The sequence below is a fragment of the Epinephelus moara genome, chromosome 13, assembly GCF_006386435.1.
Source record: "Epinephelus moara isolate mb chromosome 13, YSFRI_EMoa_1.0, whole genome shotgun sequence".
Taxonomy (NCBI): Eukaryota; Metazoa; Chordata; class Actinopteri; order Perciformes; family Serranidae; genus Epinephelus; species Epinephelus moara.
In genome coordinates, this window is record NC_065518.1 from 25897719 (window position 1) to 25911972 (window position 14254).

The 14254-nt window shown below is 43.9% G+C and overlaps 1 protein-coding gene across 8 annotated transcripts in view; it reads right to left on the reverse strand.

The window, feature by feature from the left end:
• Nucleotides 1-2106: 2106 nt before the first annotated feature.
• mrtfab (myocardin related transcription factor Ab) overlaps nucleotides 2107-14254 on the reverse strand; it is a 49072-nt gene continuing 36924 nt past the window's right edge. For 3 of the 8 annotated variants that reach the window (XM_050059784.1, XM_050059790.1, XM_050059787.1), the window contains 15 exons: nucleotides 14163-14238; nucleotides 13262-13420; nucleotides 12119-12273; nucleotides 11179-11328; nucleotides 10901-10972; nucleotides 10078-10262; nucleotides 9364-9535; nucleotides 7928-8323; nucleotides 6815-7819; nucleotides 6503-6709; nucleotides 6319-6399; nucleotides 4760-4900; nucleotides 4517-4609; nucleotides 3777-3840; nucleotides 2108-3683 (listed from right to left, as the gene is read on the reverse strand). In XM_050059784.1, coding sequence (XP_049915741.1) covers nucleotides 3100-3683; nucleotides 3777-3840; nucleotides 4517-4609; nucleotides 4760-4900; nucleotides 6319-6399; nucleotides 6503-6709; nucleotides 6815-7819; nucleotides 7928-8323; nucleotides 9364-9535; nucleotides 10078-10262; nucleotides 10901-10972; nucleotides 11179-11328; nucleotides 12119-12273; nucleotides 13262-13420; nucleotides 14163-14238 — 3540 coding nt within the window. In that variant the 3' untranslated portion in view covers nucleotides 2108-3099. Of the gene's footprint in view, nucleotides 3684-3776; nucleotides 3841-4516; nucleotides 4610-4759; nucleotides 4901-6318; nucleotides 6400-6502; nucleotides 6710-6814; nucleotides 7820-7927; nucleotides 8324-9363; nucleotides 9536-10077; nucleotides 10263-10900; nucleotides 10973-11178; nucleotides 11329-12118; nucleotides 12274-13261; nucleotides 13421-14162; nucleotides 14239-14254 lie in introns of all 8 variants that reach the window. The other 5 variants (XM_050059785.1, XM_050059792.1, XM_050059786.1 and 2 more) reach the window with 4 other exon arrangements.

Sequence of the window (14254 nt, forward strand, 5' to 3'; positions counted from 1 at the left end):
ATACAGACAAGAAGGAAAAAGGCAGAGACAAACACTGAAAAATCAATCACTGTTAATGTGTTAATGTTACATGTTGTGCATTGCATTTCAAATAAAAGTCCAAAAAATAAGTCCAATGTCCATTTTTGGTATTTTTGGTACTCACTGTAGGGGGCTGGTTTACTCCAGAAACATACATACTGTTTATGTGTATGTTGAGGAGCTGCTGTATCAAAATGAGTTGTCTTCCCCCAGAAATTAGGGTTACGATATGTTTCTTTTATGATTCCAATCCATTCCTCTTTTGCTGTGGCTCAGCATTTAAATAACCTTTATCAGATTTGATGGTTTAGTCACAGACTTTCCCAAAAAGTGTTGTGCTTTACTTTCACAAATGTGGGAATGAAATTGAGTTAAAATGTACAAAACAGTGAAATTTATCTTGCCTGGCCAGGCAGCTCTCTGGGTGCTCAGCACCCCCAAACCTCTGATCCTAGAATCGCCCCTGGGTATATCATCAGAATTTTCACAAGAAAATGTTATACTATAGTAAGTCATGACAAAAATCATAAAAACTGTATAGTGTTGTATGTTGTGGAAAATCGTAGGGAAAGTCGTAGTATACTATGTCGTCAAAAATCCTGAAAAAAGGTCACAGTATAGTATAACAAGTAATGGAGTGGAGATTGTTATTTTCCTTAAGTGTGTTTTGACTGCAGTTCTCCGCTTCACTACACATCACAATCTCATCCATCACTGAGGATAAATGGAGTCATTAACAGGGAACACTAGTCAGTCAGCAGAGCAGAGACAAAGGAAAGTCAAGTATGAAAGACTAAACTGACTTGAATTGTTTGTTCTGCAGTTTTTAAAATAAAATCCACACTGAAATATCAGAAACATAAAACACCCACACCCACATACAGTGCTGTGCTGTCTGTGAGATTTGATGACCCCATCACTGAAAAACCCAAATACTACATTTCAAATGTTGAGAATCTGTCAATACTTTCGGGGAAAACCATTTGTTATCATGCAACAACACTAAGTCTTGAATTGTAGCTGTACTGAACTGCACTTGAAATTTAGTGAAGAAGTGGACATGTGCTTCATTGAGGGTCTTTGTCATTCTCTGTGGCAGGGAGACAGCTGTAATGATCAAAACATATTCTTCATTACAACAACATTTTCCATTTTCTTGTCTTTCATTAAGCATCAAAACTGGCTCACAGTGAACGATCCTCACAAGATGGCACCCCAAAAACACTGACAGTGTCAACACATTCTTTATTGCATTCAAATTCAAATATTTGATTTATATAATATAATGTACTATAATAATTCATTGGAGTTATATCATAAATGTTTGAGGAATTTTGCATGAGTGCAATTTTTAAATTAACACTTGAAAAAGCAAACAAACAAACAAACAAAAAAAACTCTGTAGCCCCTGCAGTACCCCAAAGTACCCCTAGGGTTCCTCATACCCTTTTTGGGTAAGAGCAAGTGTGTTTGTGTTTGGTTCTGACAGAGTATGAAATATCTGACGGAGTAAGATCATGGCAGCCATTCCAGTTTCTCTAGATGCAAAATTCACATCCAACCTTTGTTGTTGTTTCTCTACATTTAATTACAAAGGATGAAATGCTGACAAAAATCCAGAAAAGGGTAAATACACAAATCAGCCGAAACATTAAAACCATTGACAGGTGAAGTGAATTGATCATCTTGTTGCACTGCTATGTTCTGCTAGGAAACCTGGGGTCCTGGCATATATGTGGATGCCACTTGACACGTACCATCCACCCAAACACCACTGCCAACCAAGCAAACCTCCTCATGGCAACAACACTCCCCAGTGGCAGTAGCTTAACGTCACTTGTTGGTATCCAGATGGCCTCTCAATGATGTTGAGGCAGCAGCTTTCTTTACAATGGCGCCCTCTTGTGGTTTTTCTCATTATCACCAGGAATACTTTGACCATACAGTAACACAGGACAAATGATTTGATAATAGTTAATTATAAATGATGGAGTAATCAATCAATGTGAATAAAGTAAGCTCAGATGGAGCTCTTTGTAAAATAACTGTTTTTTGTGACCATATAAAAGAAAAACAGACACATCTTTTGACTTTTTTTAGTATGTTTATTTTTTTTTTCAACTTTTTTTTCTTTAAAAAATGACAAGGTCCAAGTATTTTGGAAGCCCCGCCCTCACCCTATGTTCCCCAGCCGGCTAGCTCGACTCTAAAGCAACCAGCAAAGAAAAATAGTCATATGGACAATTGATAATATACACCCCATATACAGCAATACATAGTGGTCTACCATAATGTTACCAATAATACGCGACCTCCAATGAGGCTTCAATTCAAACTGTTGCCACTGATATGGTTCATTTCAAAAGCAACTGCCAGCCAATAACAGCTGTGTTTTTTGACTAGTGTGGGTGGGGTTCAGGTTGCCGCGGTGAGGCGACGAGGTCACACCATCAACGGCTCAGCTGATTGACAAAACACGTGGCGGCTCTTGCTTAGCCTCAGAACAGCGTTAAGATTCGGCTGCTGACCTGAACGTCCCCCCCTTCAAACCAATCAGATTCAGCATAAGTGCAAAGTTATGGAGGCACTGACACACACTCTGTTTTCAGGAGGAGCCCGAGTAAAGGTCACTGACAGTCCATCCTTGGCTCTACTCTGTCAAACCGTTTCCAAGGGTTGAAATGTTGCATTACAGTGACCTACAGTATCCTGCTGTACTCTTTACCCTTTGTAATGCAGGTCAGGACACATGAAAATGGGATTTTATCAGCTTGGATGTGAACAGTCTGCTGCATGGATCCCCATAGAATTAAATTTCAAAAAGTCCACTTCAGTTCCACCAAGTCCAAGTCCTTTCTATGAATTTAACTTCTATGTTTATTCTCATTTCACCTCACCCTGCATACAGTAACAGCCAGTGAAAGACAGGGCGAACTGCGTAAATGTGTGTGTGCGTTTGCATGTGCCAGTGACCCCCGCAGTGGTAGAGACAGCATAGAAAAGGTTTCTATATGTGCATGAAATAAAGACGGCGCCTGTACACAGTGTGAGCGAGTGCGTGTCCATCTGTGCGCAGGGCTACAGACACGACTCCCAGTGCAGCTGCAGGTCCGTGCTGTCCAGGAAATCGGTTGAGAAGACGCTCGGCGGAGTGTGCGGCACAAGCGGGGCCAGGCTCGTCCCCCCGTCTCCGTCCCCGGCTCCCCCTTCTCCTCCTCTACCCCCTCCGCTGCCCCCGCTGCCTCCGCCGCCGCTCCCCACCATGGAGATATCCAGCCAGTCCATGCTGTCCAGGGTGGGGTCGCCAAAGTCCAGCCCTGTGGAGTGGGGGGAGAAGCCCAAGTCAGATGTGTCCATGGGGGAGGGAGGGTGGTCCAGGATGCTGGGAGTGCTCAGCATTTGGCTGTGAAGGTCGTCGATCAGCGTCAGGCCGCCGTCGGGCTCCACGCCCAGCAGCGGGGCGCCTGTGGTGCTTTCCAGGAAGTCTTCCAGGCGTCCGCTGCCTGTGCAGGGCTCTCCTGCAGGAGGCTGAGGGGAGATGAGGGGCTCTGTGGGGGTAGGAGGGGAGAGGTGGAGAGGAGATGGGGGAGAAGATGGGGAAGGCGGGTCAGAGTGGAGAGGGGCGAGTGAAGGGTCCGGGTTGGCTTTGAAGCCGGGGATTTCTAAAGAAGGTTGGAGAGAAAAAAAAATATCATCAGCACAGGAAACGACAGACTCATAATGTCTTTCTCTTATTAATATTTAGAGTTTATTACCTCCGCTCTTGAGCAGGATGTCAAACAGATCATCCATCTGCTGACTGTTGACGCCATTCTCCTGCTAACAGAGAGGAAGAGTATTTCAGTCAGCCTCCAATTACACACTGAAACACCACTGGATTCTCCACAACAGAAAATCTTGTGCCACAACACAAACTCCATCTTAAAACACCCAAAAACGTTGCTTAGCAATTTTTTTTCACAGTTTCATGTTGTTCAAACTGAAATAAGGCTTTGCTATTAGCTTGGAATCTAAAGCAGTGGCAGATAGAAATGCTTCATTAAGTCTTAACAGACCGGAAAACAATGTGTTGTGTATTACGCAACAAATGTGACAACGTGACTGACCACCAGCCACTTTTTCTACCACACATATCTTACATCTGAATGCAGCAACAACTCTGAGAAACTGACACTATTCCCATAATGCTTTGAGTGCGTAGACGATTACATAAAAGCAGAGACTGAGACTAGGCAACATCGAAAATGTAAACATTAGAGCATTTTCCTTTCAGTCAGACACTAATTGGAAACACATTCACAGTTGAACATTATCACACAGTAAATCAAGTCACACCACTGCAACCTCTCTGCCCAACATTTTCCAACTGCCGTCTGAGCTCAGTAACACGAGCGCACGGCTCAGCGTGAGAATCTAAGATGGAAAATGGAGGAACAGACAGAAACAGAACGACGCCAAAGGACAGATGGAAACAAAGACGTGCTGGAGGACATACTTTGGAGCGCTGAGTAGGAAGGGAGGTGTTGCGTTTGGGAGAGGGAGGGGTGAACAGTGTGTGCCGGTCGTAAGGCGGACACACCTCCTCTCTCTGCAAGGATGGAGTGATGGAATGAAAAGAAAAGAGAAGAAACAAGGAGAAAAAAGTTAATGAAGTCTACAAAAACGTGGAGGAGGCTGAGCAGTAGAGACGACATGATGATGGGAGCGGAGGAGGAGGAGGAGGAGGAGGTGGTGCTACCTTAAGAGATGAGATTAAGTTGCTTTGGCTCTCGCTGTCTGACATGTCGTCGAAGAAAGGCTGCAGGTTGGGTGGAGCGGTGACTGACAGGTTGGGCTGTGGCGCGCCATTGGTGTCCAGGTGCAGCCCCACCTTCTGTCCCTGAGGGAGGACAGGGACAGAGACATGTTTAGACTGTGTAACAATGGACGTCAATATGTTGAATCCTCAGTTGTGATTGGTTAATTACATTTCATCCCTGAATAACAGCCTGCTGGTTCACATTTAATGCAGTCTGTTTGATTTGATAATTTTAAACTGTGTCAGTGGCGACACCTTGTGGCAGGAAGATGTTACTGCTTAGAAGATGCAGAAAACCCTGCTGCACTACACAGTTCATTACATTGTAATTATTTGAAGAACATTTTTGTCCAAAGCGACTCACTTTTTTCCCCCCTATGTACTAAGATAAGATAAGATAAGATAAGATAAGCCTTTATTGTCTGTCATAAGTAACAAAAATACTCAGTTCAGGTCTTACTTACTTTAAAATGTGGGGGGAAGTAGCCTGGCCACAAATTACAAGTAAAAAAAACTTACTTATATACAAACCAATAACAGTAACCAATAACTAATAATATTTTTGAGATGATTTCCTCAGTTGTGGATGGCTTTTTTTGATCATTTTAAAATTTAAACTTGTGCATCAATGTATGTTATATTATTCAAACTACAGTAAAACTATTAAAAGGCTAGATCAATTTTCACGTTGCCATGTCATGGATGAGTTACAATCATGAGGCATAAGTGGAACTTTTTCAAAATTCTAAGAACCTCCCCTTTTTTGTGTTCTGTACCACAAGAACTAGGAACTATCGCAGTTCTTAGAAAGCAGGTTTGAGATACTTTTTTCAGCTCCTATTTCAGAGTAGGTGCTCTCTTAGCACAAGAGGAAACATGACTGACAGAAGTGTACCATGACTGGTTTAAAACAGCCAATGCAGCAACAGCAACTGCCATTTTTAAAAACCTGTTAGCCACGTAAACAACAGTTGACACAAAACACAAACAACTGCTTGTAACGGAAAAGAAATGGAGAAAAAAAACGCGGACAAATGGACTGACAGTGAAGTCCAGGCTTTACTGAGCATATAAGCATAAGTCAAAGTAAAATTTCTGTACCAACCACTGGTCAGCTTACAGTACATTACTTTGGCTGTGCAAGTGCGAACAGAAAAAGCCCTTGAAGGTATGTAGCTCTATGGGGAGCTCCCCAGAATGGTTTGGTCTGAATATGCCTATATATTGCAAGTTTATTTTCCATTCATTTTAGTCAGCCTGTTCTCATTTTTACAGCCTCGTCTCCAGATTCAAAATATTTCCTGTGTGGTTGTAGTAGTATTATTATACATTATGCATATAAATACATTTAAAACACACTTATAAAGCCCTTTGCAATTTTGTTTTCAGAGTATCAACCTTGACACTGGCCCACGCTGTATACCTGTCCCTATAAAAGATTTATTTAATAAATAACCATACATAAATTTTATATATAAAAAAAGACATCTTTTTTGTACCTTTTTGTTTGGCTCGGCCTCTGGCGGCTCTTTTGATTGGCTGTCAGTGCTGGGGAGTTTACTTGGAGTCGACTGCAACCTCTGAAAGACAACAAGCAGAGAAAAATTGCACATAAATATTTCATTACAGATTATTAACCGTGTGCAGCCAACTACAGAATATTTTTTATCAGCTTTACTGTACCTGCAGTGTGATGCGTCCATTGGGTTTGGCCAATGAGGACACTCCGTTCTGTCCCTCTGTGGTTTGACTGGTGAGTGCGATCAGGTAGTGGTTGCCGTTGCTGTCGGTGACCAGTGTCGGTGTGCCATTCGCCTTGAGGAGGTCTAATGAAATGGCCTGAGTGTGGATCTGAGTGCCGTTCTGTTGGTTGATAAAGACTGGGGTCACCTGTGAACCAAACATGTTTCAGTGAAATTAAGATTTTTAATTAAAACTCTGATGCACTTTATTTCAACATGTTATCCACTTTAAGAGGGCTGATGATGACGTTACCTGTTGGGTGGTGACAGCTGCCGTCTGCTGTTTCTGCTGCTGCCTCTGCAGAGCCCTCTGCTGCTTCCTCTGCTGGGTTAGGTTCAGTGCAGGCTTCTGGACCTGCACCTGAACCTGCTTCAGCTGAACCTGGTTCTTCTGCTGGTTCTGCTGAACTTGACCTTGAGTTTGTTTGAGCTGGTTCTGCTGCACCAGCTTCTGTTGGCTGAGTTTCTGCTGGGCCAGTTTCTGCTGTGCTAACTTCTGCTGCGCCTGGAGCTGTTTCTGTTGGGTTTGCTGTATGATGAGCTGCTGCAGTTGCTGCTGCTGATGGAGCAGGATCTGGGCTTCTTTCTTCTGCTGCTGTAGCTTCTGCGGGCTCGACATCGCCTCTGTTACTCTCTGCAGCTGCACCTGACTCTGCTGCTGTTTGGGCTGCAGCGTCTGTTTCTGCTGTTCGGCTTGTTGGATCTGCAGCCGATGAATCTGCTGCAGCCGGAGCAGAGTCTCCTGAGAGCACTGCATCGGCTGGGCCGCTTTCTTCGCCTCCGTCACCCCCTCCATCCCTTCCTCAGACTCCACCTCCTTCTTCACCCTCACCACGATGCCGTTGGGGAGAGTGGGGGGCTGGATGGCCGAGGCTTTTATCAGAGTTTGAAGTTTAACCTCTGGGGATGTTTTGCTCTTTTCACCTCTTTCCTTCTCCAACACTACCCCACCTACTCCTGTCATCTTACCCTGCTCCAGCTGGGACCTGAGCGTCTCCACCAGCCTCTGCTTCTGTCTCAGCATCCTGGTCAACTCCTCGATCTGCTTGTCCTTCTCCTGGAGCATCTGGTCCTTGTCATAACAGGAAGTGTCCATGGCTGTTCCAGACAGGGGTTCTGGAGCCTGACATGAGGCAGGTGAAGGCCTGGAGAGGCTGCAGGAGCTCTGGATCTCCTCTTTGACCTTGGAGAGCGGAGAGACGTTTGGTGGGTGCTGAGGAGATGGGTGAAGGGTGAGCTGGGTCAGGGGAGAGCTTACCTGAGGGACGAAACACGAAGAGAATTTATGGAAAAGTCTGAAGGAAGAGGTTACATTTTTTGCCAGTGTCCAGTAATTTTATCCAATAAACACATATCTAGCTCTCACCATCTCTCCAAACATGTCTCCATTACAGCTCGTCTCATCTGGACTCATCCCGGCCAGCGACCTCTCAGATGGAGTAGGAGACACTGGAGGGCTGGAGCTGGTGCTGCCAAACCGCATGACCCGCCCTGGAATCACCTGAGCCAACGATGACAAATCTAACTTAAAGCCCGCCTCTCCTGGTTGGTGGTCGGGGGTTGTTGTTGTGGTTGGAGAGGATGTGACGGTGCCAGCGGATGAGGTCGTGCCCTGTTGGCTGGGCTGTGATATGCTGTTTTTCACAACCGCTGTGGTGCCACCATTTTGCTCCTGATAGTTGCGGAGCCTCTCGATGAGATCGTTCTTTGTGCCTGAGACAGTCAAACCACGTAATTTCAGTTCCTGTTTCAACTCGGCGACCTGGAGGATGAGAAACCAGACCGGTATTCACTTAGCAGGCGTTGACTCAGAGTGAAAGAAAAGAGAATAACTGATGATGTGTAAGAGACAAGACAAGTGGTGAGTTACGCATAATTAAGTTCAGTGGTTCAAAACAAGGGGGCAGGGAATCCCCAAAATGTCCTTAGATTAACCTGAGGGGTCACAAAATGATTTAAAATGACACATTACAATATTCTTTTCAGCTTTTTCCCTTTTCACTTGATGAATATTGGACACTTTGACCTCTTCAGGCCTCTACTCATTTTTAACATTAAACAAGAATGTGACAAAAATTTCTCAAAAAATCACAAGGTTGGGAACTACTTATTTAGTTGATTTTTTTGGAGGGTATTTAGATGTGATGGGACATTAAAACTGTACTTTGCAAGGACATCAACAATAGTCAGTTGCTAAATTTAGCGGTACCGTTTGAGATCATGCATTAAAGATATAAGACGCAGGATTTTCCTAAAGAAACAACATGTAGATTCAATCAAAAGTAATCCCTCTCACTCAATCATGACCCATTACAAGTGTGTGGTGGTGTATTTTTCTGCAGAGACTCTGCCCTCTGCCTGTATTTACTTATTTTCTGTGTCTGGGATGTTTGTGGACGTGTACATCACAGTGCTCAGGTGAGGTTGATGCTTTATAGTGACCAGGTGCCAGACTGTAAACAGCACACATCCACGAGACACAGTGCCCAAAAATGCAAATGCTATGAGGCAGGACACCAAACGAGAGTCTGGCGTTGGCTTTTACTTTCATTCTGGCTGGCATGTTTACAAACAGTAACCCAATTTCAGCACAGTATACCTTTAAAACACTCATGGTGCACACATTCAAAGCATCAAATGATCTTTTGCTGACTGAATGACTCACTTGTTTTATTCAGCAAAAAAGTTCAAAACTTAATACAAATGGCAGCTACAACATATCTGGAAATACTTTCTTTTGGTTGTGTTATGTTCTTGGCAGGTACAATTCTGATCCTGGCTGAAATGGTCTGTGTAACTCACTTTGAACTCGTCCAGGTTGGCTGGCAGAGTGCCTGGTTTGGCTCCTCCCACTGCAGTTTGGCTCTGACGGGCAGTCCCGCTCTGATTGGAGGGGGTTGGGGTGGTCGTCGTGGGAACGCTGCGGGAGGGGGAAGGGCCAGAGTTGGTTGTGGGAGGCTGCTCTGTTGGAGGCCTGAGGGGAGGCAGAAAACAGTGAAGTATGAATATGGCTTGTCCTGCTTTGACACTGCAGGGAATGTTGTGATTTGGACCCGATTGCAGGGTCACGCAAATGTGTTGATGGTAAACATAAAGTCCTTCAAAACCAAAAACTATACCATATATACCATATAGGTTTCATCTGAAAAGCATATTCCATAAGTCACACGTTGTTACTGTCAAAGCACTGAAGCTAAGCTGGGACAGACCTTCAGTGATTACTTCTGCTTTAACTCCAGGCTCTATGGACTCACTCATAAACCACTAAGATGGAAGCAACAAACCACAGCAGAAAAAGTTGGGAGCACACAGGAAGTAATAATGAAAACGGCCTACAGGCTGTGCTGCACCAGTGAACTATGGGTAATAACTACTGGTTCAATAGGAGGGAGAAAAAAAGTGGGTGGCAAAGTAGTTGACTCTTTGAATAAAACCACTGCAGTCAGTCAACCTCACTTCCACACCACAAACACACACACACACCCACATACACACACTGTCATGCTTGACACTCACTTGGGTGGGGCGGGCAGTATGGTGTGGTAGTTGTAGTGCTGCTGTTGCTGGTTGAGAATCTGCAGCTGCAGGAAGAGCTGCTGCTGGTGGAGGAGCTTCGCATAGGACGAGTCCATCTGGGGTGGACGCTCTTTGTCTGCCTTCTGGTCTGGAGGGATGTACTGGTGGTACTTCAGCTTCTTCACCTACAGCCAGGAGACCAAAGGGTTAAGATGCAAGTGGACTCTTTGAAGGGACAGTTCACCCTAAAAGCAAAACCAAATATTCTCCCTCTTGCCTGTAGTGCTTTTTATAGATTTAGATTGTTTTTTGTTTGTATTTCTGACTCTCAAAAAGCATTCTGGACATTTTAAACAGTCAAAAAAAAGTATGTGCCTTCAGGACACGTAGGTGGGAAGATCAACAGTAATAACATAACTACAGTGAAAGAGCACGTATTTCCAGTTCAGAAAAAGAAGGTTTGTGTTCTTGTGTATTGATGATACCGCTGATGCGGAAAATGGTATCTCTTGCTCTTGCACAATGAATTTCTCTTTGTATGATTGTTAAATGTCTTCACACTGAGTCTAGACAGAAGCCCTGCCTCTCTTATTCTGAGAGAACTGACACCAAAACCACAGGGAAGGAAACCTGATGGATGAGGGATGAACTCCACATTCTTAATTCTTAAAAGAAGAACTACTGTCATGGAGCAGCCTAAAAATATATGCTGACAACTTCCCTGCGGTGACTGTTGTGGATTAGTATTTTCTGCACTCAATCAGACCCGTAACTCCAGCGTCAGCGCCTGTTAAAGTGAAAACAAAACAAAGAGCTTGCTGACCTTGGGTTTGCTGTCCTTTGGTTTCTTAGGTCTCTGTGGAGGACGGTCTGAACTCGCCTTAGCCTGAGACTGCTGACAGAAACCGTGAGAAACGGGGTCGGGGAGGAGGAAGCAAGGAAATGAAGAGATGAGGGAGGGTTAGCCAGTTATAGCTGCTCCACAAATAGAGATTAAGGTCAGATTTATTCATAAGTCATCAAATCTGCAGGATGTTCAACTCGAAACAGACATGTTTTGTGGTTCTATGAAAGGGAGGAAAATAACCAGCATTACCGCACCTTCACATGTCCAGTAGAGGGGCGGGAGTTTGTTAAGGTCAGCGTCGTCCCATTTGTCACTTTCGGGAATGGGGAGGAGTCTGACCCATTCACCTGGGGAGGAGGAGGTGGTGGTGGAGGTGGTGGAGGAGGAGGGGACTGTGTAATAAACTGAGAAGATATTACTCTGGTTAATGGTGTGATAAAGTTAATCACCAGTGGCTATGTTTCATGTAGTGATGGGCGATAATGAACGAATGATTCTTTTTGAACGACTCTTTTTTTAGTGTCCATTATTTACTGGGTCAGCCTGTTGAATGTCTGAGTGCTCATGAGTCCCCGACTTTTCCCATTCGCCCACTCACTGTTATCGTAGGGCAATGCTAACACTGCCTGCTACTGTGAGTGAACAAGCAAGGACCGACTGAATCAGACTCGAGTCCAAACCTCTGCCAGGTTAGGACCAACAGTCCTTTAGCGTGCTCCCCGGATGGTCGTTCCTCTGACTTTGGTGTGTTCATGAGCTTCAAGTTAAAATGAGGAAACAACATGGATGCTACAAAGGTGTGTTGTATATTACTGGTAGGAGTGTTTAAACAACAAAAAAAAAAGTAAAAAAAAGCAAAAGAAACGAATCATATGAGCCATAAAATATGTTAGACTCATTTTTCAGATTATATCAAATGAATGTAGCACAATGCCGCAGTAGCTGTTGAACATTTATGAACTTTAACGGAGTGTCATGGCGAAACTGACACCAATTTTTTCAAAAAAGTATCAAAACTCAAAAAGTATTATACATCTACATGTATCGACTCAAAGGAACAGATGCTGTGAAAAGAATCGTTCCGCCCATCACTACAGTTTCATGGCAAAGTCATCTAATTAAATTTTGTTATGTTTGAATCATTGCAAGTTCAAGTGACCTTCTTTTGACTTAAAAGACATCTTGTGATGATACCTGTGATGGTGACACATCCCCGTTCTGGGTAACCATGTCCGAGGGGGACAGCTGAGGGACGGCACTCAGCGGAGAGTCGTGATTGGTTAGCTGGTCTGGTGACAGAGCGTCACTGCTGTCTTCATCCAAAGATGAGCTCTCTCCCTTTGGAGAATCTGTGACGGAGAGAACAAACCTTTTCAAATTCAGTGACCCAACAGTTATTGCAGCATCTCCTGGTGGTGCGTTATAAATCTCTGTGGCCTGAAAACGGCTCATGAAGGTGGGAATCTTCCCAGACTCTGTAGCCTGTGGACAAAACAACTGACAAAGACCTGGCTTCCTCACAGTGTGTCACGCAGTCAAACACAGTCATCACCTTCTGATTGCTACACAGCCATGACTAATTTTAGAGAAGTTATACAACACTGTATGTCCCCTTCCGCCATATTTCAAAACAGGACTATGTCCAAACATTGTTGTTGTGTCATATCTGTAACAGAGTACGGTGATGCAACCTGTAGTTACTAATAAGTGTGTGTGTTTACACACTCACCTTTACAGTGCTGTATTACAAGTGTGTGTAGATAACTGGATATCGTAATCACTTGGCTGAAGGTGTGTTCAGACTGAATGCAAATGAGATTTCAGAGGTGGCGCAACTGCACACAGTCAGTAGCATAATGGTAACTCAATAATACAGGTGAACATGTTTCAACTTGACTGCAACACCTGCACTCATCCCTCAGCTTTGTGCCTCCAATAAATTCAGCAAGTTAGTAAATGAGGCGAATTAATTCAGTTTGCGTTCAGTCTGAATGCACCTTAAAGCACCCGGTGTTATGTGTTTATAAGCCATTATGAATCATGCTCGTGTGATTGCGAGTCTTACTATATGTTGCTCAAGTGTGCAACCCTGTGCCTGCATGGTTGTATGCTGTTGTATGTTTTTTTAAATGTAATCTGGATACATTATATTAAATTTGTGTGTATGCATACTGTGCTGTCTGTATGCTTTCTGTTGCTCCTTATTGTCCATTTATTTATCTGTGTGTGACTATAATGTGTGTTAATGGTTGCAAATGTAACTGTGAGTTTGATTTTTGTCCTTTACTGCAACATCTGAATGATAGTGAGCAGTGTGCAAACTGTGCGTGTAGTTACCCAGTGGTGAGTGCACGGGGCAGTCGACAGACAGGATGTTCTTGTGAACCAGCTCGATGGGACCTGGTCTGTGGGAGATCTTGTCGTTGAGGTCGTCGGCCAGTCGTGCTCGCTTCAGCTGCAGCTGCTTGGCCTGCAGGGACGGCTCTGCCGACGTCTCTGTGGTGGACACAGCAAGACAACGTGCATGCATGCAAATTCAGTAATCATGTGATTCAGTTCGATCTACGAGATACAACCAGGTACGTGTTTTGTAAATGCACAAGAGGTGCTGTATATGTCATAATTTCAGCGCATTCTTACAGACAGGAAGTTGAATTTCTAAAGATCATAGATTTGGTGTTTTAAGGCCCTTGTAGCACTTCCTGGATTTAAATTTAAACTCAAATTTAAGCTGCTACTTGCTGCTAGTTTAACAAGGAAATTAATTAAGGGACAGCATCAAGTCAAGCTGATATACAGAACATTAATATATGTGATGCAAACAAACATGCCACGTCATAAAGCCCTTATATGTGTAAAACAAACAATACACCAGCAGATAAAATTGAGCATAGACCCCTCAGATTATTTCAGACTCATTCTAACGTAACAGAAGACTTGATCTACGTGGCAGAATCAGGCAATGAGTTCACAGGGCTTATGCAGTGCCGTCAACTTCTAAGAAATACAGTTAAACTTAGTCCACATATAAATATGAAACAGGAACCACAGGTTAACCTTATCACATGGGAACTAGTTCCGTTTTGTTCACTGTGTGGTTCCTTTTTAATTCGGTTTTGTGTTTTTCAAACAGACTCAGACAGAGTGACTCAAACCTTTCATTGTATTCTTTTGAGATTACAGAGGGAAGTCTTTTGAGTCTGAAAGTGCATTTACCACTTGTAGGTTAAAAACTCACCTTCCAGAATGTGCATCCTGACCAGTTCAGAGCGCTCAGGACGACTCCGGATCTTCCTCTTCAGATAGTCCTCGGTCTGGGGAATACACGTG